The following is a 22,198-nucleotide window of genomic DNA, read 5'->3' on the forward strand; positions in this document are numbered from 1 at the left end:
TAATATAGATCATTATATCACTCAAAGATCCATCTTAGATATTAAAAATCAATATCAAATATTAAATTTCAATTATCAAAATTAAATGCTAGCCCCATTTTACCATAAGGACGACCCTAAATCAAAATGGGAAATTATAGCTCATTTCCATAATACTTTGTTGAAAAGAAGGGTTTTGTTTCTTAAACATTTTAAAGATCCAACAAGCGAGGGTTTCCCCTACATACAATATCCAAATTTCTTAGTGTAGAAAAAAAGAAGGAATTTTTTTTATAGAACTCGTTACACATGCATTATAATTCTATTCAGCAACGAAAAGCTCCCTAGCTTCTTCTATGAACATTGTTACAACGGAGAAATAACAAGGAATTGGAAGCATGCATCAATCCATCCAACATTTCCACAAGGTCAGAGTACTAAAAAAAAGGGGGGGAAAGAAAGATGGATATATTTCCTTCTTGTTTGGAAAATGTTAAGGTTCGCCAACAAATGGAAAGGAAATTCAAAAAAAAAAAAAAAGGAGAAAAATAAATAAATAAAGCAGGAAGTGGGATGGATGGAGACAACAGACATGATCCATTCACCCACCTTGAAAAGGAAAACAATAAAGTACCTATAGAAATATTAAATATATTCCCACAACTAAACCAATTCTACCGCTGGGATATAAATTAGGAGATGGGCGGAATGCTGGTCCTGGTCCTGGTCCAAGGCCCCCCTGCCTATAAAAATCAACTGTCTCCGCAAACAGCAACCCGAATCTTTTAGCCGGACAAGACCACACAGACTAGTCCGCAATAAAAATGAATCACTTTTGAGGTGATTAAGAAATAATGCCTGTACAAAAAACGGCAAGAATGATCAGCGGGATGAATTTATCATCGCAGGAAAAAAGATAAAACATGAACCAAAATAGCAGTTTTGTCTTGTTTTCTGAGAATGGCGATCCCCTAAGTTCAGTGCCACAGTTTACTGCAGAACCCATTCCGTGGCCTCTTGTTGGAGATAATGTCTGAAAAGGAGTCGACCAACTGCCCCGCCAAGCTGCTTGGGTCGTCAATTAGAGTTTGAATAAAGGTGTTAACTACCCTGCGTTCTTGCTCTGTTGATCTCAAGCTAAACCACGTCAGCAATTTCAACCTAAATTCCTGCTTAATATGGCCCTCGCATTCCAGCCATCGGATGATCTTCACACAGTACTCAAAGTTCTCATCTAAACAACCTGATCCGTTGGCAACTCGGAATGGTGAACCATTTATCAGAGTGCTATCGCAGTCGCGTGCCTCTCCATTTGTGCTTGCTGCTCTTTTCCTGCACAACCCTGCTCGGGAATCAACATCCGGAACTTCTCCACCCAGTCCACGGGTCCAGGTCTGTGAATCACCACTACCATGTGATCTTGCAAGACAGTTCTTCTCTATCACAACATCATGAGAAACATCATCTTCATCTGCCTCAACAGCCCGCGCCAAAGAGTATACATTGTCTTCATCTCTGAAGGACTCTATTGGCGGGGTAAGCACTTCATTCAGATCAGGCACTGAAACAACATTCAAGTCGAGCTCACGTGAAACCAACGGCAACTGATGTTCTTCTGCTTTTTCAGGCTTAACCAGTTTGGTTACTCCACAGCATTCTTCTAAGTCCATCCTGCAAAACTTATCTAAGGAGCCTTTCTCTTGAGCCCAAGCCATACGCAAAACCTTTCCAAGCTCTCGCACCTTGAAGTCAGGAGAAGATTCAGCAGCTGTTGTATTCTTTGGCTCTCTCTTAGCACTAGAAGAGTTTCCTTCAATCAGGGGATTCTCTTTTTCACCATTCTGCATGATGGTTGAGTTGGAACTCTTGTAGATAATCTCCACGCTCTTTGTGAAGCACTTTGCTTCTGAGTGACCCAAATCACCAGATTTTGTATAAGAGATTATCCGAAAGCTGTACTCGGTGCAGGGCTGCAGGTTGGATATTAACACCCTTCTCTGAGTTTTTGGAATGAAACAGATTGGCTCTTTCTGGTGGGTCTCTTCTCTGCTCTTGCAATACCAGAGCTTATAGCCCTCGATATTATCAGGTGACAGAACAGACAGTTCTACCAAAACAATCACAATAGAAGACGAAGTCACTTCTTCGAATAAGAATCTGCAAGCTGCAGGAAGTGAATCCTCTGCCAAAAATGCAAAGCATTTTATTATTCATTTAAGTGAAAAACATGTAAGTCTTTCAGAGCAATTTGAAGCAAAAAGGGAGATCTTAGGGTTTCTAACCTCTGGAATTTGGATTCTTGTTAGAAACGGAGCCAAGCCATTCATCTGCTTTCTCAATTGCAAGAGAGCACAGTTTCTGCACATCACCTGCAATAGAGAGTCTGCTCACGATGCCCCGTGCCATCTTAGCTGAAACCCCATTAACTGGGCCAACCTCTGTTTCAAGTTTGGCCTTGGCATCTCTTATGATTTCATGTAGTTCCTTAAACCTAGAAGTACCATCCAGAAGCCTGTAACTCAACCATATCCTATGACATAGGACATCCACGCGGCGAGCATCCTTGGCTATGAGAAGTTGCTTTTTCCAACATCTGCCAGATTTAAACAAATGAAACTAACATCAGTATAAAGGCTGATAGCAAAAGACAAAAATTACTTGCATAGCATCCTCTGCTTCTAGCATCAAAGAGCATAACACTTATTTACAGTCATTTTAATTCATTAAACTCAATTTCTCTCTTGGAAACCATGGCGATGCAAGTGCATCTCTTCACACCAGAAAGAATCAGTGGAAAGAACTTCCAGGAGAGTTTTCAAGGAAAAAACTTCGAAGAAATATATTCTGGAAATTATTTTACCAATTGACTAAAAAAATGAAGGGGAAAATCACATTGCTTGGAATTGGCTTGTTCAATCAGATACCTCATTGAAGCAAGCATTTTCTGGTAGGAAACAACTTCCATGAAAACAGGACAAGTTGAGGGTACTGTCTTCATTCATTCAAAGCAAGCATATTATATTTTATTCCCATGCACAAGAAATGCAAGTGAATGACTTACCCAAGTATCCCAGAAACCTTGCCACAAGTTGCACAGCAATAACTCCCATCTAGCTGCATCAATTGCCCAAGATCAACAACCCCCACCTTGTTGCGCAGGAGGGCACAATCAATGTGGCAAGATAACCCACAGGAGTCTTCATGACTAGATTCTGATGTGCATACCAACCAAAGACTAGGGTCCTTATTATCATCAAATCGGTGACAGATGCAGCAAGAGCACCTCTTGCAAAAAGTATCTTCTATGGATAGAACCGCTCTACAAGCAGAATTTTTACAGACCCATGAGTTTGAACATACAAAATCTGGAGACTGCTCTGTAGCTAATGGTAATCGAATGGGATTTTCCCCCTTCCTGTGGTGTTTTCTAGATGTAGATTGATTGTTGGGACTGGAAGAAACTTTTCTTGCATCCTGGTTCTTAAATGTTTTATTACTCGTCTTCACAACTTGTTCTGCCATTTTACACTTTGATGAAGCTGAGTGTTTCTTTTCCTTAGTAAAGCAACTTCTAAGAAGTTCCTTCTTAGGACCAGATTTCAGAAATTCTTGGAGAAGTTCCGGACTCCTTGAAGCATCATCTGAATGTCCATGTTTCTCTGGGGTGCTTTGCACACTAGAAGAAAGACTTTGAACACCAGAAGCTGTAAGAAAAACAAAACAGCATAATAAAATGAATCTTCAATGAGAACAGAAACTACATACAAAAAATTGAATTAAAAAATGAACTTCTACAACTGTATGACAGAAGGAAACAGAAGAAAATGGAGGAAACCATTTAAAGAAGCTAGTAAGCTTCATCCATAAAGTTTGAGTTTCAATAAGAGATGCAATGTTATATTGTTTCCATTTATGTTCACACACATCCATTCACATAGTTGCTGGCATCCATCACCATCAAATCAATTTGCACTCTCTTATTTGTCTCTATATGACCATAGAGGGCTAGTAACTACATTATTCTTGATTGGATTCATTTTTGCATTCTCCCTAGACTCTCTACTTGATATGCCACAAACTCTTCATCTCAGCTACAGCAATCTGATGACTATATATAGCCTTGTTTGCAAACCTTCTGCCCATTAGATCCAGATGGCCCCATAACTGTGCAAATTAACCCATCTAGTTTAATTTAAATTCCAATGGCATAAAACACGAGAAAAGATATTAAAGACAAGTAAGAAACCGGATCAAAGGGAGTTGGTTGCACACAGAGACAGAATGATCTGCTTCATTAATAATGCTAGAAAAAAGTAAAAGCAATAACAAACTAGTCAGTTATCCTCCTCATCCCACAGATAAAATTTACAGTACATGGTTGTTGCAAAAATAGCTCATCAGCTATGCATGCCTAGTAACATGAGTTACTGTAGACTGCATGAGCAAGAATTAGATTGAAATAAAATTATGACTTCAGACCAAACAGTTCTCCAAATTGGCATTATAAAACCAGGAATGGCACTTGAACAAACTGCTCATGATCAAATAAAGTGGCCTATGGTTCCAAGCACATCCATAGCCCCTAAACTTCAGATACAGAACATGCCATTTAGATGTTGAGCCATAGTGCATTAGGTCCAACATGTGGATGGTTTCCAAGCCCAAATTAGAGATGTATTGAAAAAAGGAATAGGTCTCACAAAATTAGAGATGCATCTCAAATGAGCTAAGTGACCAAATCAAGAAACAGACTATGCTTAGCAACCTAATTATGTGAAAAATCTGTGATCAGTTAAACAAAGCTTTAGACACCAAATAATAAATAAATAAAATAAAATAAAACAAACAAAAACCATTACCAAAAAAAAAAAAGGAAAAAATAAAACACGAGACAAAACAAGACAAAATAAAACAAGGAAAGACAAATTTAAAAAAAAAAAAAAAAAAAAAAAATCAATCTTTGTCAAGCTTTCAAGTCTCAATATTCGGAACCATCTAATTTCAAGTTTGCATTCCTCATTAATGTCAACAGACATAATTTTCCAACAACTTTTATTTCTTTTATTTTTACAGATAAAGAACAAGGAACATGACATACATTTTTTTATAGGCAAATAAAATGATGTTATAAACGAGAATCAAAGAAACAGCACATCAAAGTATACAAGACATATACAACAGGCTCCAAAAGGCACAACTAAAGAAACATAACCATCAAAAGTCACCATTGAGTGTTCTATAATTCTAATGTGACACCTATGAATTTTCAGTTTTTCCATGAAATGGTGTGAGATTAAGTAGGAAGATTATCAGGTTTCAGTTTTGAGTTGTTTCTTCCTTGATGAGAAACAAAACATGTAAAAGGTCCTTCTAGCTTTTCAAAAATCTCTTCACTACAGATTATCAGAACATGTTCCACCATTGGAAAGGCATAGCTCATTACCATTGGTTGACTTAGTTTGGTAAACCATAAAGGAGGCCTGTAACTTAGCATGAATACAATAAAAGAAATTTCAGGCTTTACAGCTCCTCCTGGTAGTGAAACAGCTTAGAACATGATGGAACATGAAAGTTGCAGTTCAACAAATACTTTTTTTTTTTTTTTTTTTGATAGGTAAAGTGAAAAATTTATTAAAAAAGAGACGCCAAAGAAGCAACTCAAGGTATACAATACCAATACACCCACCATCAAAATGGCCAAAAGAGGAAAGGAAACATCCAAACAAATGAGACTAAAACAACCTCAACAAGAGCCCAACCAATTGACAAAACTAACTAAAGTTAAAGGATAATCATCAATAAACAACTTTGTCTCTGACTAAAGGGAATAAACAAAAGAATATTTTAGTCTCTAGATCGAAAGCAAGTCATCATCGAAGGTCATTCTATTCCTCGCCTTCCATACTATCCAAAAGATTTGTAAAGGAGTTGTTCTCCAAACCTTCTTGTGCTTTTTTCCGACAAACGAACCATATCAATTGAGAAAAGTCTCTTTGACCGACAAAGGAAGCACCCATGACACCCCGACCAAAGAAAAGAACATCTCCCACAATACCCCTGTTTTAGCACAATGAATAAGAAGGTGGTCTATAGTCTCTTCATTCTTTTTTTTTTTTTTGATAATTGAGGAACCTTCCATGACCAAGCTCTTTAGACTCTCCATGGAGACCCAAACCTCGGGGCGCTGACTACCCAACAACAACCAACACTGGGTAAATTCAGGGCATTATCAATGGTAGGATTCAAACCCAGGACCATGTGCCACTTATTGAGACCACACTTCCTAGTGTTCGCCTTGACCAATTGGGCTACCTTAACAGGTATAGTCTCTTCATTTTCATGGCACATAAAACATCTATTTGCTAAGGTCCAACCTCTTTTTTGAACTAAATCCAAGGTCAAAGATTTACCCCACATTGGCTCCCAAGCATAGAAGCTAATCTCGGGTTGCACCCACACGTTCCAAATGCAATTTGAGGGGAAGGAAGAAGAGTCACCCAGCTCTAAGGCATTATAGAGATATTTGACCGAAAACTTGCCATTCTTTGTTTGGTCCACAACATCGAGTCCTCCAAATCTCCACTCACTCTCTTCCCATGCAACTGCACCAAAAAGCTTTCCACCTCTCAATCATTAAAGGGTCTAGAGAAGCAAGAATTTCATCCCCCCCTCCCCACCTTAGCTGAGTCCCAAATATTTGTCACCCACGCCACCTTAGAATCAACTAAAGCGCACAAAGGAGAGTCCCACACCACTTATCCTTCCAAAATCTCACCCTCCGCCCATTACCCATTGAGAAAGAGATCCTAGTTCTCACAAATCTCAATCCTTCCTTATCCCTTTCCACAACCCAACACCATACACCTCTCTCACCTCCTGAGGACACCACCCCCCACTTTCTTCCCCATACTTCCCTCTGATCACTTTATTCCACAATGTCTCTCTCATTCGCAAGCTACCAATTTCATTTGCAAAGAAGAGCCTTATTGAGGGTGGAAAAACACTTGAGCCCCAAACCCCCTTTCTTCTTATCTAAGCACACAATCTCCCATCTTACTAAATGTGATTTCCACTCCAAAGTCCCACCTCTCCATAGGAAATCCCTCTGAATCTGCTCTAGCCTCTGTCTAGCTGAGTTTGGCATGCTCAACAAAGACAAAACAAATAGGCAAGCTAGACAAAGTGCTTCGAAATAAGGTTGTTCTTCCTCCTTTGGAAATGTATTGTCTCTTCCACATAGCCAACCTTCTTTGAAACCACTCTTCCATACCAGCCCATACTACCACTGATTTAAACGGAGCACCCGAAGGGAGGCTGAAATAAGTGGACGGGAGACTACCCACTTTACATCCAAACTCAAGGGCAGTTCAACAACTATTTGTATGCTTGTGATTAAAAAAGAAAAAATGCCACTTGTATGCTAAAGGCAAATTTCTAGATGGATAGTTAGAAGGGGGGGAAAAGTGAAATAAATAATATGAATTCACCAAAAAAATGAGGAAATAACAATATCAATTTTGAAAAGAAGCAAATATAAAATGTTATCCAGGAAAAGCAGTTTTTGCAAAGTGGAAAGCCCGTTGACTGAAATCATGAAATCTATTAAAGAGAACAGGGATCATGCAAATGAACATATGCTCCCTTACTTCATCCATTCTTCTTCTTTCTTTTTAATCAGAAAGAAACAACTTATCAGATAAAACAAAAATACAAGGAATTCTTTTTAATCAGAAAGAAATAATTTATCAGATAAAACAAAAATACAAGGATATGTCATGCTTCAAAACCAGAGGATACAGGGAGATGCCAGTGAACATATGTTCCCTTCCTTCACCCATTCTTATTGTTTGTTTAATGAGAAATTATCAGATGAAACAAAATTACAGGCAAGGACATGTCATCCTTCAAAATCAGAGGTTACAAGGAGAGTACAAGAGAATAGAAAAACAACAAAGTAAGCCACAAGAGCTGAACAACGAGTTCAATAAGAAGAATAATTCAAGGAAACTGGAAACAAGTCCATAACAAAGGCCTCAAGCATTGCAGCACATCATTTGATGAGCTCATTGGCAACATGGTAAACTGATCTAGGAATCCAAATAGGAAAGTAAGCAAACCCAATCAGAATATCAAAAAATTAGCATACCCACCCACCCATCAAATTTTTCTTTTGAGGATGAACTTGCAAGCAAGATTTTTTGGTTAAGGCTAATTTCCAAATGGGTAAGTTTACAATGAATAAGGCATATCCAACCCTACAGGTTAAGTCACTATTTAGACCTTAGAATCAATGTAGGAAAGGAAAAGAAGTCGGAAGGAATATCAATTTCTCTTGTTCAGTTGCTATTAGAAAGTAAGAAGGAAAGTATATGTGATGGAAATTAGGAAGAAACTTAGGTCTTGTTTAATAACTGTTCTTAAAAATAGTTTGTCATTCTTACAAACAGAAAACAGTTTTTTAACCCAGAAAACACATTTGGCAAACTTTTGATAGAAATAGTTTTATGAGAATTTGTTCTAAAAACAGGTTGTTTTTTCGAACAAATTTTAGGTGTTTTTAATTGTTTTCTATAAAGCGTTCTAAGTAATAATTAAAAATGTGGAGAACACTTTAGAAACTTTTGCACTATGCATAAATGTGTAGTATCTTGATCTCATAACCAGAGCAAACTGTTTTTCACATTTGAATTTCCAACTAAAAATAATTAAAAATTGTTTTTAAGAACTATTCTCAAAAACTATTTTTTTTAAAATGCTTTCAAAAAACATTCCCAAATAAACCCTTATACATTATGAAATTCCTCCTTTTCTGCTTAAAAAGGTCAGGAAATTTGAGGAAAGAGTGAAAAAATTCAGCTCAAAATTGTTTTTTATTTTCCGTCCAAGATTCTCTCATTGCCTTTTTCCCCATTTCCATTTTGTTTTCTCTTATCTTTCCCTCACCATTTATGAGAATCAAAGCCTAAAGAAAAATCTTTTAGGAAAAAAAGAAAAAGAAAAAGATCAGATCTGGCAGACTCAAATTAGCAACCTGAATTCAGATAAGTGAGCTATTGATACCCAATTTATTAATATAACAAGCCCTATGAATTGAATCAGATCTTGAGACAGAAAAGATCACCAATTCACAAAAGAAATCCGAAACATAAGTATGCAAAAATCAGATCATCTTGAAGTAAATCACATTACACAAGATGTCTGATCTTCTTGGAATTGATTAGGGTTTCATACAAGAAAAAACAAAAGAAAGAAAAATCAGATCTTCCTGCTATGAAAAAAGGGCATCTGAGGAAAAAGATATGCAAATGGATTGAAATGAAAAAATAATACCTTATCAACAGCATGCCCTTACTCCTTATGAAGAGAGAAAGGGGGGGAAACAACCGAAGGAAATCGATGCTGGAGGAGCTTTGAGAAGCAGGTGGAGTCAAGGAAATCAACGCCGTTAGGGTTCAGAAAGAACCCTTCAGAACAAGAACCCTCTGCCTCATATGAACTTTATATACATCGTTAGGTCTTCAGTCATCAAAAAGATATTATATAAACTATTAAATATTAAATCGGGTAATTGGATTGGTTCAATTTGTACCCGGATCCAATTCAGTACTTAACCAGTTTAATTGATTCAGGTTGCTTTCTTATCCAAAAAAAGAAAAAAACAAAGATTCAGGTTGCCTTGAAACCACATTACCAAATCTGGATAATTTGGACAAATTCAGAAAAAAGTCATATATCGACAAGCCTGGTTTACCACAAACAACCATGTGGAAATAGTAAGACAATCAAGGGGGAAGGAGATGCTATGCAAGAGCATTGTATTGCTGTACACCTAAAGCATATGTAACAAAAAATGATAATATCAAGCAGCATAATAGGAGTTTGGTTTATTTAATTCTTATATTTGGATGAATTTTCATTTTTTTTAAGTTGGAAATTAGATGACAATTGATGCAGGTTGGAGCATAGTTTTAGACGGTAATGTATGATTTGTTATGATTTAGGCTCTACCATATATAGGAATCCTAGGTTAGGTCTTCTCTGGTATGTTTAGGATTGAAGAAACCTTTGCAAGTTCCCAAGTTACATCAAAAGGAGGATTACACGATAACAGGAACAGAGTATATAACCTTATATCATCAAACTTGTGTAATAGATTTGTGAGCTGATTTTCTTTACATTTTATTATCAGAAAAATATATAACACTTGCAATTTCACATTCATTTCTCTACATGTAAAACATACCCCAAATGCTAGACAAATGGTTCATATTAGTTTTAATGCATTTCATGCAAGTATCATAGAAATTTGATATTTTTCAGTTGTTATCATTAATGATTCACAAGAGTCAACATTGTCTTGCAGTTGTTTAAAACAGTTACTTAATAGGTTTTCCATTTGACTCCAAATTGTATTTAACATTTTTCCTTCATATATATATAGTACAAGGATTCCTGCTGTTGTCCTTAGGCCCTAAGTTTGAATTTGGCAACTACCAGATTTCATATTTTTGGTTCTGTTGAGTCCTGCCCATTAATTACCAATTCTAGCCCAAATTCATCTTGCTGTGCTACAGTAATTGAAAACATTAATTATTAAACTAATTAACGCACAAGCACTTCTCTATCAAAAACTTTATGCTTTAGAATTACATCAGAATTATTTCTCTATTAAAAGGCACAAAGAGATTTCAATGCCATGCTTATTTCATAACATATTGCATAATAAACAATATCCCATCACCCAGATCAAAGATTGAAGGAGACTCTTTTGAAATCTTTGTTGGAATGGTCCAAAGATGCAATGTGGATGGACATTGTCAGAGTGTTGGATATTTTACATACCCTTAATTGCAAATAAGTCTTCTTGTGTGTTATCTTGTTCAGTTGTTTTCTATCTTTTCTTGAGCCTTTTGTATACCTCATCTGTACATTGAGTGCGTCTCTTTTTGTAAGGCACTGTTCTCTAATATATTTTCTATTTGCCTATCCAAAAAAAAAAGAAAAAAAAAACAATATCACATCACAAATGAGTTCATCTAATTCCAATGACTCACCTAAGAAATAATATTTATCCCAACCTTTTTGGTCAGCATAAGATCCTTTTTACCATTAAAGTTAATCTAGTACCAATTTTTTTGTTGAATGATATCACATCATGTCTATCTTCACAATAATCCACATTATTTTTGGGTCTTGCCTCATCATTTAGCACTTTCAGTGCAAAACAAACTATTCCTACTTCTTGGTGGACTGATTACTCCCCATTACACATGAACAAGTCATCTTGTTTGATGCTCTCATCTTACATTCGATTGTCATTGTGGTGCAACATGTACCTTCTCACAAGATCCCAAGTGAGGAAACTAATGAAACAAGTAATATAGTTGAATGCACAATAGTCTTTTTTATTTATTTATTTATTTGTAATTGGTAGAATGCACAATAGTCATATTATAGCAACTTTACATATTATTTTGAACAAACACTGATAATTTATTTGAATTAAGCATTGCATCAGCAGAAAATTTTGCCAGCAATGGCTGTCTACATGCATTAACACCTTAGAGTTTCTGACCACAGGAAGAAAACCCAATAACACTAACCAAACCAAATCAACACCACCACCCACCATCTAATGTCCCCTAAGGTTCAATCTTTTGAACATAAAATGTCTATATAAATCCATATTTCCTAAAGTTTGCCTGAAGTTCCAGGAATTTGTTAATTACACATTTAAAATGGTAAGGCAATGGAAATATGGTATTCCAAAAAAAGAAAAATGAAAACAACTCAGAGGTGGTGAATACTAAATAAAAATTTATAACTATTCAACCATCAAATTCAAGTTGATGGAAACTTCTTGGACATAATATAATAGTATACAAAGTATGTGGAATATAATTTTGTTGTTTGAACTTGACAAATCAAGAATTCAGTTGGAAGAATGAATATAAATTATGTTGCAAGGCAACATTTAGTGCTTTAGAACAAGTACTCTAATATCTACATGATGCAACTCAATCACAATGATCTTTATAAGCATAAACCCCCTTAGCACATGAAAGAGAAAAGAAAAGAACATGATTCCAGAAAATAATTAGAAGTCTGGATACTAATATGCACAGAAGACAAACTTTAAGTTACCACAGGTCCACAAGGCACTAAAAGTCATCCCAATCCATATTGTACACCCAATTTTATCATTTTTTTTTTTTATCAATAAGTATATAATTGTATTGCAAAGAGGCGCTAAAATAGCAACCCACAGAATTACAGTATAAAGGAACTTACCCCCTTATATCAGGGCCCAAACAACAAGGAAAAAACAAAAAATCTTCTCCCTTAATGCATACACACCCACTCTATAAAATCTATTAAGGTCGAAGGACCATCTTTTATCCATCATATGGTACACCCAATTTTATCATATTGTCACTATGAACAACATTCCAACATAAAAGACTGTAAGTGGAATGATACACCCATAAAAGTCATCCCAATAATCTCTCTTTTTCTTTTCAGATATCATGCCAGAATCTAAGCATTATAGAAACAATGCAAAAAAAAAAGGGGCATAAATATAGGAGAAAGATCAAGACCATACCTTTAGCAAGAAATTTATCTTCCAAATCCATTCTCCAGAGGTTAATTAAAATATGTCAAGCCACCTTTCCTGTTTCAATCAATTAGTATTGAAACCTCAGCATACCTATCCAAGATAGTAAACAAAGGGACAGAAGCTGACATGAAAAAAGAAATAACACAACAGCAATGAATACTCATAAAAACAGTGCACTAAATACAACAACCTTTTGTTTGATTTTAAAGAAGGACAAAAATAGAAAAGAAGCAAAAACTTCTAATTGTAGATTTTACGTTTCTTTCAATCCAGAAAGCAAAAACTCCATTCATCCTGACCTCTAATACAACCATATGGCATATTTCAACTAAAAATTATTTCTATGAAAAACAAAAATTCAAGAGGAAACATGAATCAAGATTTTGTACTTTCCTTTTCTTCCATTTCCTCATCAAACAATCAGAGGATAAGTTAAAATTTTCTCATTTTAGGTATGTGGAAGGTAAACATGTTTTGGACGTTTAGGCCATAATGCAGCTGATGAGTTCAACAAAATGAGTTGAGAACGTTATCAAATGACAATAAAATCTCCAAAATACGAAGCTGAATATTCTTAACAAACCAAAGCCCTAGTTTGGAGAACACTTATTTCATAACTATCTTGCTTTGCAGCCGCTATAAACACTAATCACCACCACCTCCCCAAAGGGAAGTAATATCCATCCTCTGCTGCGAGTAACAATTATGCAGCATTGAAGGGTCATGACAAGCTTCCAAAATCAGTTCACAAAACCAATACAAGTGCATTTAGCATCTCAATGTTTATCCATACATTGATGTCCATACATTGTGCAAATTCAACGTCCAATACAATAAAACACTTCAATAAACTCAAAATGATCACAACCCAGCCATTCAAATAGAGAAAAATACATACAAATTCGCAAAATTTCAGCACAAATAAAACGGAAATTCAAAGAAACAATAACAAGTATATAAAAACCAAACAAAACGAGAAAAATAACAGATCTGAGCGCACAAAGACTCCACAAATCACAACTTTCACGCCCTGTGTGGCTCCCAAGAAACCACAGGAAAGAAAAATGAAAGCGGAAAATCACCAAACAGCCTGGACTTGGAATTCGCCGTTCCAAAATTCCAAACCTCCTCTCTCTTCATTGTCCTATAGTTTCTCGGCAGCCAAACGAAGCATTATAGGAAAATATAGGGAGAGAATCTGTGAGGAGTACCTGAGAAGAATGTGAGAAGAGAGAGATGAGGAGAGGAATCTAGGGTTTTGATGGAGGTTAGGAAAGGGTTTTGATCTTAGGGAGGCCGTGAATCGGAGGAGACTTTCGTTGTTAGTTGTTGGTTTGAGGCTGTGTACGAATCGTTCACGTTTTGGAGATGAAGCAAAGGCAGTGGCCTCACGCGCGTCCTCAGCGCGTCTTCCGACTTGGTTCAATTTAAAGATAGAGGCTGGCTCCGGTGAAACCGAAAGTACAAAAGCCACTTTTCCGTGTTCTAATTGGGGAGTGGGATCCAAACACATGAAAGCGCGTGACGATTCTGATACCTCTCATTCTGTTGCTAGAGGAATTGTTAATATGGTCCACAGTGTATTGGAATATCGATTTACAAAGGAGTAAAGACGAGAGACGATGGGAGCCATTTGATTAAAAATGAGAGGCTTTGATGGAAAATAATCTCCGTCAAAACCGTCTGGTTCATGAATTTTGATTAAAAAAACATAAACAAGGGAAAAAGGGAATCACCATACTATGAAAGCAAAAGTCTAACGCGCTTGCAGAATCTTCTAATGCTTCGAAAAAGAATCGGTCAAACAAGATCTCGCTCTTTCAAGATACACATTTTTTTTCAAATTTATTTAATGTTCAATAGCTTCATTTGTGAAATGTTTGAAAATTCAGTAGATATGAAAGGGATGAATGCAAAATATCATAAAAAGTTTAATTTAACTTACACGTCAGTTGGTTTGAAAATGAAATGACCAAAAATCACGAAAACAATATCACTTTTAGGTGGTATTTGTCTTTTACCTTAATAAAAAAAAAAAAAAAACAAACAAACAAACACTATCTTAACAACGGGAATGAATTACCCAAATGATGTCGTAAAAGGTTTACCCTCCATCATTGGACATCCATTAATTTTTAAATATAATAGTCAAAGTTTTGTTTTAATTTTAATGTGATGTTTAAAAAAAAATTTATAATCTGATCTCTAGCTCAAGATTTTATTCACGGTGTCAAAAACAAAAACGATTCCAAACTCCTATTTGACAAATGTATTTAAAAAGTATTAAAATAATAGCTTTTCGGAATATAATGCAATGCTAAAGAATTTTTTTCAAGAGTGAATCAATACATGCATGCACATGCAGGAACGCGTGCATGTTAACTCATGGACGGTGTAATGGGAATCCACTTTTAATTCAAAATCAAAAATTGAGGGGAATAGTCAAAGGAATGGCATCTAGAGGCGTCCACGTGTTATTTCGCGTGCTATGGTCGGCCGCGATTCTCGTTTATTTTATGTAATTCAACAGAAGCGTTGGGTGGATGATCCATGAACACACAGCACTTCCACTTTCTGGATATCCTATGTCTAACTGCTTGGAATAATAAGGTATTAAATAAAGAAACACAGTATAAAGCAACAAGCGTAGGGTTGGTGAGTCACCTTCAACGTATGTCAAAAGTGTATTTAACAATCAAAGACACGTTTCCTACATAGAATTTGAATATTTAAATAAGTGAAAGGAAAGGGGATCAAGGTGTGTTACTGGATATGTAGTGGTTAATAGCTTAAGCTTACAAATCATGTGCTAATAGCCAAATAATTCTTACCCACTAATAAGCCCGAGCTGTTGTCCAGTCATGCAGCTGGGGGAATGGGGATTTATTTTCCCACCTAAAGTGCCAAGATTTATGCAAGATTTTCAAACCATCTTTCCGTTAATGACTTAAATGTGGATGCTTTTGTCCCTGAAAGGTGACACATGCAGAAGCCTCCATGATCCTTCATTGTTTCAAGATATGAATGAGGCAGAAGGTGTGTTACTATTCTCCTCTTTTTCTTTTTTTTGGGCATAAACTTTTTGGGGAGACATGAGAGCCACCCCTTTTCTCATAATGGGAAAGATATAAAGAGTTGGAGAATATTCCAAGACACCAAATTGTAAGGAAAAGTTCAATAGCCCTGAAATGTGGTGGCATATACACAATAGAAACATGATAGTCTTTTACCCTTAAAGTTTCTGACAATACAAACAACTAACGGAGCATTTGATTCCCTAAGGATTTCCTCACAGCATACGACCTAGTCCAGTGGAAAAGTAACCGAAAGCCCCTGCAAAGACAAAAGGAAAAAGAAGAGGTTAACCTTCCACCCAATTCATCCAATAAGAATGCAAATTATTCATTAATACATCAGGGTTGATCTACATTTAACTTGAATAGAGAAGAATTTCATTAAAAGGGAAAAAAATCCCTCTTAATGATTAAAAGATACTAATGATGTAGTGATGGAATGCTTCGTATTTTTTAGGAGAAAAGCAAAGGATCATTTTTAGTCGCTTTGGCATATAAAAGATAGCTTACATCCAAACAGTAGCAAATAAAGCCCACCAAAATATTTTCTGACAATAAGCATCTATTCCAAGTGCTGGTTGTCAGTCCAGAAATTTGCATGTGTTATATTCATCATATCTCTAGGAGTATCATATGTTATTCAGAATTCTCATAGTGAAAGCTGAACGAACGTATTCGAAAGTGATATGCAATAAAAAATAATTAATTTTCTTAACTGATAACAAAATACGAAACCCAAACAGGAACACATACCCTAAGGGCAAAAAGAAATCTCAAAGTAATCAACAAAGCTGAGCAGAAAGAAAAAGGTCCAACATAACATAATCCATATTCTTAGATGAGTTTTGACCATCTCATCTGAAAATCAATTGGTGTCATTGCATCCTAACAGTCCCTCCCCCACCATCATGCTACCCGTGACTTGAAACCATGACCCTTGACTCTGACACCAATTCTTATATGAGGCTTTGACCAGTTCATCTGAAACCCAACTGGGGTGACCCATCCCCAACTTTAGAAATGGCATTATTGCACCCAAACACATATAAATATAGCTAAAGTAATAATCCACCTAGCAAAAGCAAACAAGAATCCTTGCAATGAATTATTCAGCAGCAAATAAAGAATACATAATCCAGGTGCTAACACAATTAAATAGCACATAAAGGACCTTAAGTAAAGCATAAGAATACATAGTATAGCATATAACACAAATAGATTCCCTATTAGCAAATAGGCATATTTCTTTCAAAAGAAAGGAAAGGGTTATTGCCTTGTATATATCATGTATACCTTAGGCGCTTTTAATACAGTTGCTTCACCTATCAAAAGAATAAAAAAAAGAAAGGAAAGGGTTATTCAGACACCATGGAATCAATCACATAGCACTGGAAATAATTCTTCCAAACACAATGTTCATAAAAGAAAATACCGAATCCACAAAAAACCACCTTGACTATCCGATAATTTGCATTTTTTCTGGATTCACAAATTGCAAAAATCAAGTGCATCCATGAATGAGAACATTCAGAAAAAACTTAAGTCTCCATTCATTGATAGTGGCAAACAAATTCAGGATTAGGAAATAAATCAATAATTCAGCCACGGGAAATTCAACAAGATGATTACAAACCATCCAAAACAATTCAGAAGTTCCAGAATTCATTGGAGAATTATTAGTAGAATATGCCCATAATCTATGAAAAGACATTAGGACATGTTCAAAAATAATTGAAGGACTCTTACATCTACCAATCCACACAACTAGTTCAACCACACCAGAAAACAACGAAACATTGCAATTGGCAACACAACATTTTGCAGAATGCACCGGTTTTCTTCCAAATTCAAGGCATAAAATGTTTACATAAAAAGAAACTGATTCGCGAAACTTCAATAATTACCATCCAAAAGAGGGGGGAAAAGACTAAATTGAAGAAAAGAACCTGTAAATGTTGACAACAAATTACATAACCGATCTATGCCCCTCACAAACAGGAGTCTCGTGGAAATTCTTGGCCGGGTACTTGGCCGTGACGACGCCAACCTCAAAGACCAAATTATCGCCGGAGGAACGAATCCCAGTGATGGACCACCACTGGAAGAAAGCCCTAACCCTAATGCCGGCAAGGCTGGCGATGTGGCCATGGACAATCTTGCCGGAGATCTTGGGGGAGTAGGTGGCCAAGTAGTTGTCGGGAGGGAGCGTGAATTTGCAGGAGTAGCCGAGTTTGACGGAAAATTCTCCAGAGGTCTGATTGATGGAATAGTCTATGACGTTGGTGGGAAGAAGACCGACTGGAAAGCCGTAGTTGCTGAGTTCAGCGTGAGCGGCCGAAATATTGGAATCCAAAGTTTTAGAAGTAGGATCAGGGTCTGAATAAGAATGGGGGAAGAGGATGAAGAAGATGAGGAGAGGAAGGACGGTGAGCGTCGCCATTGCGATTAGTTTGTTTTTGGAACTCCACACGATATACGTCAATGGCTTCTTCTTTCGGTATCTGTGTTGTTAACCCACTAGACACTTGGACATCGAGGGTTGATTTCGCCGCAGCTGATTGTTGACGAAGTCACCGGTAAAACGACATCGTTTTCATTTTTTTATTTTTTTCTATGATACTTAACTAAAATGGTTATACTGGGGAAAATTTTAAATTAAGATTATGAGCTCTGAAACATTCAAATATTGGGAAGGGTTTCCAGTGGCGGCCGTGGGTTACATGCACATGGCTGTCCCCACAAATAATACAATAATAAATATCTTAAGCAGCTTCATGTTGGACTGGATCAATTGGGCCATTTTAAATCAGGACCAAAATTTTGCATGCATGCCCAATCATGGAGCTAAATCTTTTGGGCCCTGGTCCATGCTACCCAAAACCGTAACTTTTTTTTTTTTTAAGGGCCAAGCCCCTGATTGTAAAATTATGAACTGGGCTTCATCTCTTCTTTATTTCTATATTTATTTTGATTAAAAGGCAAGGCTCCAAGAAGTATTTTACTTATAAGTTACTACTATTTTTTATTTTAAAATAAATAAAAAAAATATCAAGAGCCTGTTTGGCAGTAGTTTAGCAAACGCTTTTTGAAAAAAAAATTAGGTGTTTGAAAATTTTCAAGGAAACACCTTCAAAAATTAAAAAATAGGAAGATTTTGTTTGACGATATTTTTTATTTTTTAAAAAAGCTTTTATTTTTTATTTTTAAAATAAAAATAAAAAAAATTGGAAGAGTCTGTTTAGCAATATTCTAGGAAATGATTTTAATAAAAAAAAGTGTTTTTGAAAAAAAAAATTAGGTATTTAACAAATTTTAGGAAACACTTAAAAAATAAATATGAAAAATTACTTCTAGTAGTAAAGAATTACTTATAGTGTTTTCCGGAAAAACATGATAAATGATTACCCTAAAAATACTTTTAAAGAAGACACTTTAAATAGAAATAGCATTAAACACACTCAAAGCACGTTTGAAAAGTAATTCTAATAAATGTTATTAATTTTTTTAATATTTGAAAGATAAAAATTTTTAAGTATTAGAAAAGTTAGAAACGCTTCCTAAAATCATTATTAAACATACTCTCAAAGTATATCTGATCAAACATTGTAACATTTTTTGGTTTTACCATCGTGTTATACAAGTATTTTCACTACCTTTACATTAAAGTGAAAATCTCTTACTCTTTGATCTAAATTTGTATCTTATGATCCTTTTGTTCAACCATTAGTTTGGAGGCGACCATGGCACATTCTTGGGGCCACACAGATGTATTGTCACCCAAACAATATCTTGTCTGAAAGTGATAAGCCTTTGAGCAAATGAAAATTATCATATGGTATGCTAGTATCAGATATGAAATGGAGCCACAATGTTTATCAAACTTGCTAATACTTCAATTTTTTCATATACATTTCACCAAATAAAAGTACAATAATATAAGGGGTAGTAGCCAAGAGTTACATATGGTTCTAGTTCAAGCTTCACACAGAGAGACCTGAAAATTTGCTCTTTTTCTGTTTCAACACAAGATAGGACCTTGAAAATGTAGTAGTATATTGTTCAAATATAGGGTGAATAAATAGTAAAAAAGTATATATTTTTTCAATTTGGCCTTTGTGGGGGTGGCTAAAGCATTGAGATGGGTGTTTGTTTTCTCAAATCATGGGTTCTTCCAAAGCTCTGCAACCTTCACTTTAGAGACACTTTCCAACACTTCAAAGGGGACAATGTCTCCAACCACCACCACCATCTTGCTCTCTAGGTCCACTTGGTAGGAGGTCACTCCTGTTGAGAGAGAGAGATCAAAGGAGTACTTTGAAGCACAAACATTGAGAACATGCTAACAGCAGAAACACACCCAAAAAGGGTTTACTAGGAGCATATAAAAAAAATGGATTAAATGAGACATCAAAGTGTGGGGGAACCTTCCATGTGACCCAATGCATTATATGTGCCTTTTTTTTTTCATGTGTTCTGTATATCTTTTTGCCAGTAGGCCCATCACCCACATCATTGTGATAGTTTATTGTCTAAAAGGGTCCAACAACTGGCTAAAAACAAGTCCATTAGATTGAGAATTAGGATCAGTTCATTGGGTTCATCTTTTTGAATGGGGTATTGCTCATTGTCAAGCCAATTTCTGAGATATAAACATGGGGGAGTCGGTTTGATGTACACGCATAGAAGAGCTGAAAACTAATATAGTACTAGTATGTATATATGGAAAGTGAGGCAGGGACAAGTGAAGGCAATAGAGTTAATATTGAAAAGTGATGAGAGGATCATGGCATTTGACTCACCTTCCATCTTCGAGATGTGCTTCTCAACTTTTCTTGCACAACCATTGCAGTGCATGGACACCCTTAGCACCACCATCTACATGATTCACCAAGAGAAAATTAGCTGAAAATTTGGCCAAGTTGTTGACTCATTCTGATAGATTCCCACAAAAGAAAAACTGATCTAACTTTCTAATCCACATCTCAAGCATATGAATCTACATGGTGAAGTTCCAAGCAACTCATTGACTTCAAAGGAAAAATGAATATACAGTCCAGTGAGCAAGTTATGGAGTCATCAGCTGGCCGACTATTGACTCTTTGAGCCTGAGGTTTCAAGTCTTCAAATATTTGTTCATAATCCAGCCATAGGCCCCAGATACAAATTTATATATGGAGGTTTTCTTCATGCTCATTTTGGAAAGGAAAAATCAGAAACAATAACAGCAATGCTAATCAATGAGTTGAAAGATAAGTAACCTCACCTTAGGCTTTAACTGAAAAGCCAGGGTCTGCTTCTCAGCAATAACATCCTTCAGTCTGACCAGCTGCCTATCATCATCACTGACAATCAATGGCTTTCTCTCAAACTCATCTTGGGCTTCCAAGGAGTTGATGCAGAAACAAGAGGTCGATCCCGAAGAAAGACAAAAACAATCTAACACCCTGCCAAAACTGAATTTCCCCATCTCACTAGATCCTTACTTTCTTGCCCCCACAAGCACAATATTTTGAAGACACTCAGAGACCCTCCTCACATAAGGATCCACAACCTGCCATACAACCACGAGCTGATATACTTTTGTAGAAACTCAAATCTGAAGCAAACTAGCTGAGGACATGTGAATTATCAAATAGGAGAGAGAGAAGCTAAAGGACCTGTGTTTATTGGGAAAATGAAAAGCTTCATTGAAACCAGTAAGTGTATGAAAAGAAGAGAAGCCAAGGCCAAAATCTTTCTAGAGAGATCAAACTGGTCAAGGAAGATGTAGAAAGGGATTCAATAACCTGAAAAGGCACTCCTGACTGTAATGACTCAAGCTAGATTTTGTCATGTGAAGAACTACTAAAGATAGGAGCTAGACCTCTTAAATTGTAAAGGAGAGGACATTCATGTGAGATTGGCAGCTCATTACAAATGGGCATCTCTCTCATGTGAGTATATGCTAGTTGAAGAAATGCAAGTGAAGAAGCCTATTTCATATGACTAAGAGGTGAAAGGCAAAGAAGTATAAGTCACACTCACCACTATAATGGAGGGAACATCAAGCTTTAATGGCATGTGATGATGGGACTCAGCCTAAGCTGGAGAACAAAATGGTATTTAGTATTTACAGATGGATTTAGATAGCATTTCTTCTGATGTTTCACTTTAATTATGATCATGATAGAGATTTATGACCATGAAAGTTCTCCATTTAAGTATGAGATACAAAGAACCACTTCTGCAAAGACAAGAAATATTTTGTATCATAAACAAGTACTTTTAAAAACAGGGTCATGAAATGTAAATACTACATACATTATTTGAAAAAGAAAAAAATACAATGATAGCGTCACATCCCAACCTTCTACCAGGGGCTTAAAGTCATACATGACAACATTCTTATAATTACATAAATGCCCTCAACTTGTCATACCTGCCATGATTTTTTGTGAGTAAAATAGTCATTCTGTGTGCCCTCCCACAAGGCATCTTCAGAACCTAGTGAGACCAAAAACATGCACATTTATTTTAAGGGGTAAGT

General features: G+C 36.1%; 3 protein-coding genes across 8 annotated transcripts; all 3 read right to left on the reverse strand.

The window, feature by feature from the left end:
* Positions 1-417: 417 nt before the first annotated feature.
* On the reverse strand, positions 418-13,989 carry LOC117925315 (VIN3-like protein 1). 3 transcript variants are annotated; one of them, XM_034844308.1, is made up of 5 exons: positions 13,810-13,989; positions 12,584-12,688; positions 3,041-3,683; positions 2,262-2,572; positions 418-2,161 (listed from the first exon to the last, which is right to left on the reverse strand). In XM_034844308.1, the coding sequence occupies exons 2-5, from the start codon at positions 12,612-12,614 to the stop codon at positions 957-959; spliced, it is 2,190 nt and encodes a 729-aa protein (XP_034700199.1). In that variant the 5' UTR covers positions 12,615-12,688; positions 13,810-13,989; the 3' UTR covers positions 418-956. The 3 variants fall into 3 exon arrangements, with proteins under 3 accessions (XP_034700199.1, XP_034700198.1, XP_034700197.1); XM_034844307.1 differs by having other exon boundaries at positions 12,584-12,652; positions 13,681-13,989; XM_034844306.1 differs by having other exon boundaries at positions 12,584-12,652; positions 13,810-13,988.
* Positions 13,990-15,724: 1,735 nt separating this feature from the next.
* LOC117925758 lies at positions 15,725-18,265 on the reverse strand. 3 transcript variants are annotated; one of them, XR_004653029.1, is made up of 3 exons: positions 17,619-18,265; positions 16,946-16,994; positions 15,725-15,931 (listed from the first exon to the last, which is right to left on the reverse strand). XR_004653029.1 is itself a non-coding variant. In XM_034844862.1 (3 exons), the coding sequence occupies exon 1, from the start codon at positions 18,110-18,112 to the stop codon at positions 17,639-17,641; it is 474 nt and encodes a 157-aa protein (XP_034700753.1). In that variant the 5' UTR covers positions 18,113-18,265; the 3' UTR covers positions 15,725-15,931; positions 16,966-16,994; positions 17,619-17,638. The 3 variants fall into 3 exon arrangements, 2 of the variants coding, with proteins under 2 accessions (XP_034700753.1, XP_034700752.1); XM_034844862.1 differs by having other exon boundaries at positions 16,966-16,994; XM_034844861.1 differs by lacking the exon at positions 16,946-16,994 and having other exon boundaries at positions 17,619-18,263.
* A 1,303-nt stretch (positions 18,266-19,568) lies between these two features.
* LOC117924709 (protein SODIUM POTASSIUM ROOT DEFECTIVE 2) lies at positions 19,569-21,885 on the reverse strand. Of its 2 annotated transcripts, none has more exons than XM_034843429.1 (4): positions 21,697-21,885; positions 20,936-21,223; positions 20,472-20,547; positions 19,569-19,956 (listed from the first exon to the last, which is right to left on the reverse strand). In XM_034843429.1, exons 2-4 carry the CDS (start codon positions 21,137-21,139, stop codon positions 19,832-19,834), a joined length of 405 nt encoding a protein of 134 aa, XP_034699320.1. In that variant the 5' UTR covers positions 21,140-21,223; positions 21,697-21,885; the 3' UTR covers positions 19,569-19,831. The 2 variants fall into 2 exon arrangements, with proteins under 2 accessions (XP_034699320.1, XP_034699319.1); XM_034843428.1 differs by lacking the exon at positions 21,697-21,885 and adding an exon at positions 21,330-21,689.
* Between the last annotated feature and the right edge of the window lie 313 nt (positions 21,886-22,198).

Source organism: Vitis riparia, chromosome 11 (genome assembly GCF_004353265.1).
Source record: "Vitis riparia cultivar Riparia Gloire de Montpellier isolate 1030 chromosome 11, EGFV_Vit.rip_1.0, whole genome shotgun sequence".
Lineage (NCBI taxonomy): Eukaryota > Viridiplantae > Streptophyta > Magnoliopsida > Vitales > Vitaceae > Vitis > Vitis riparia.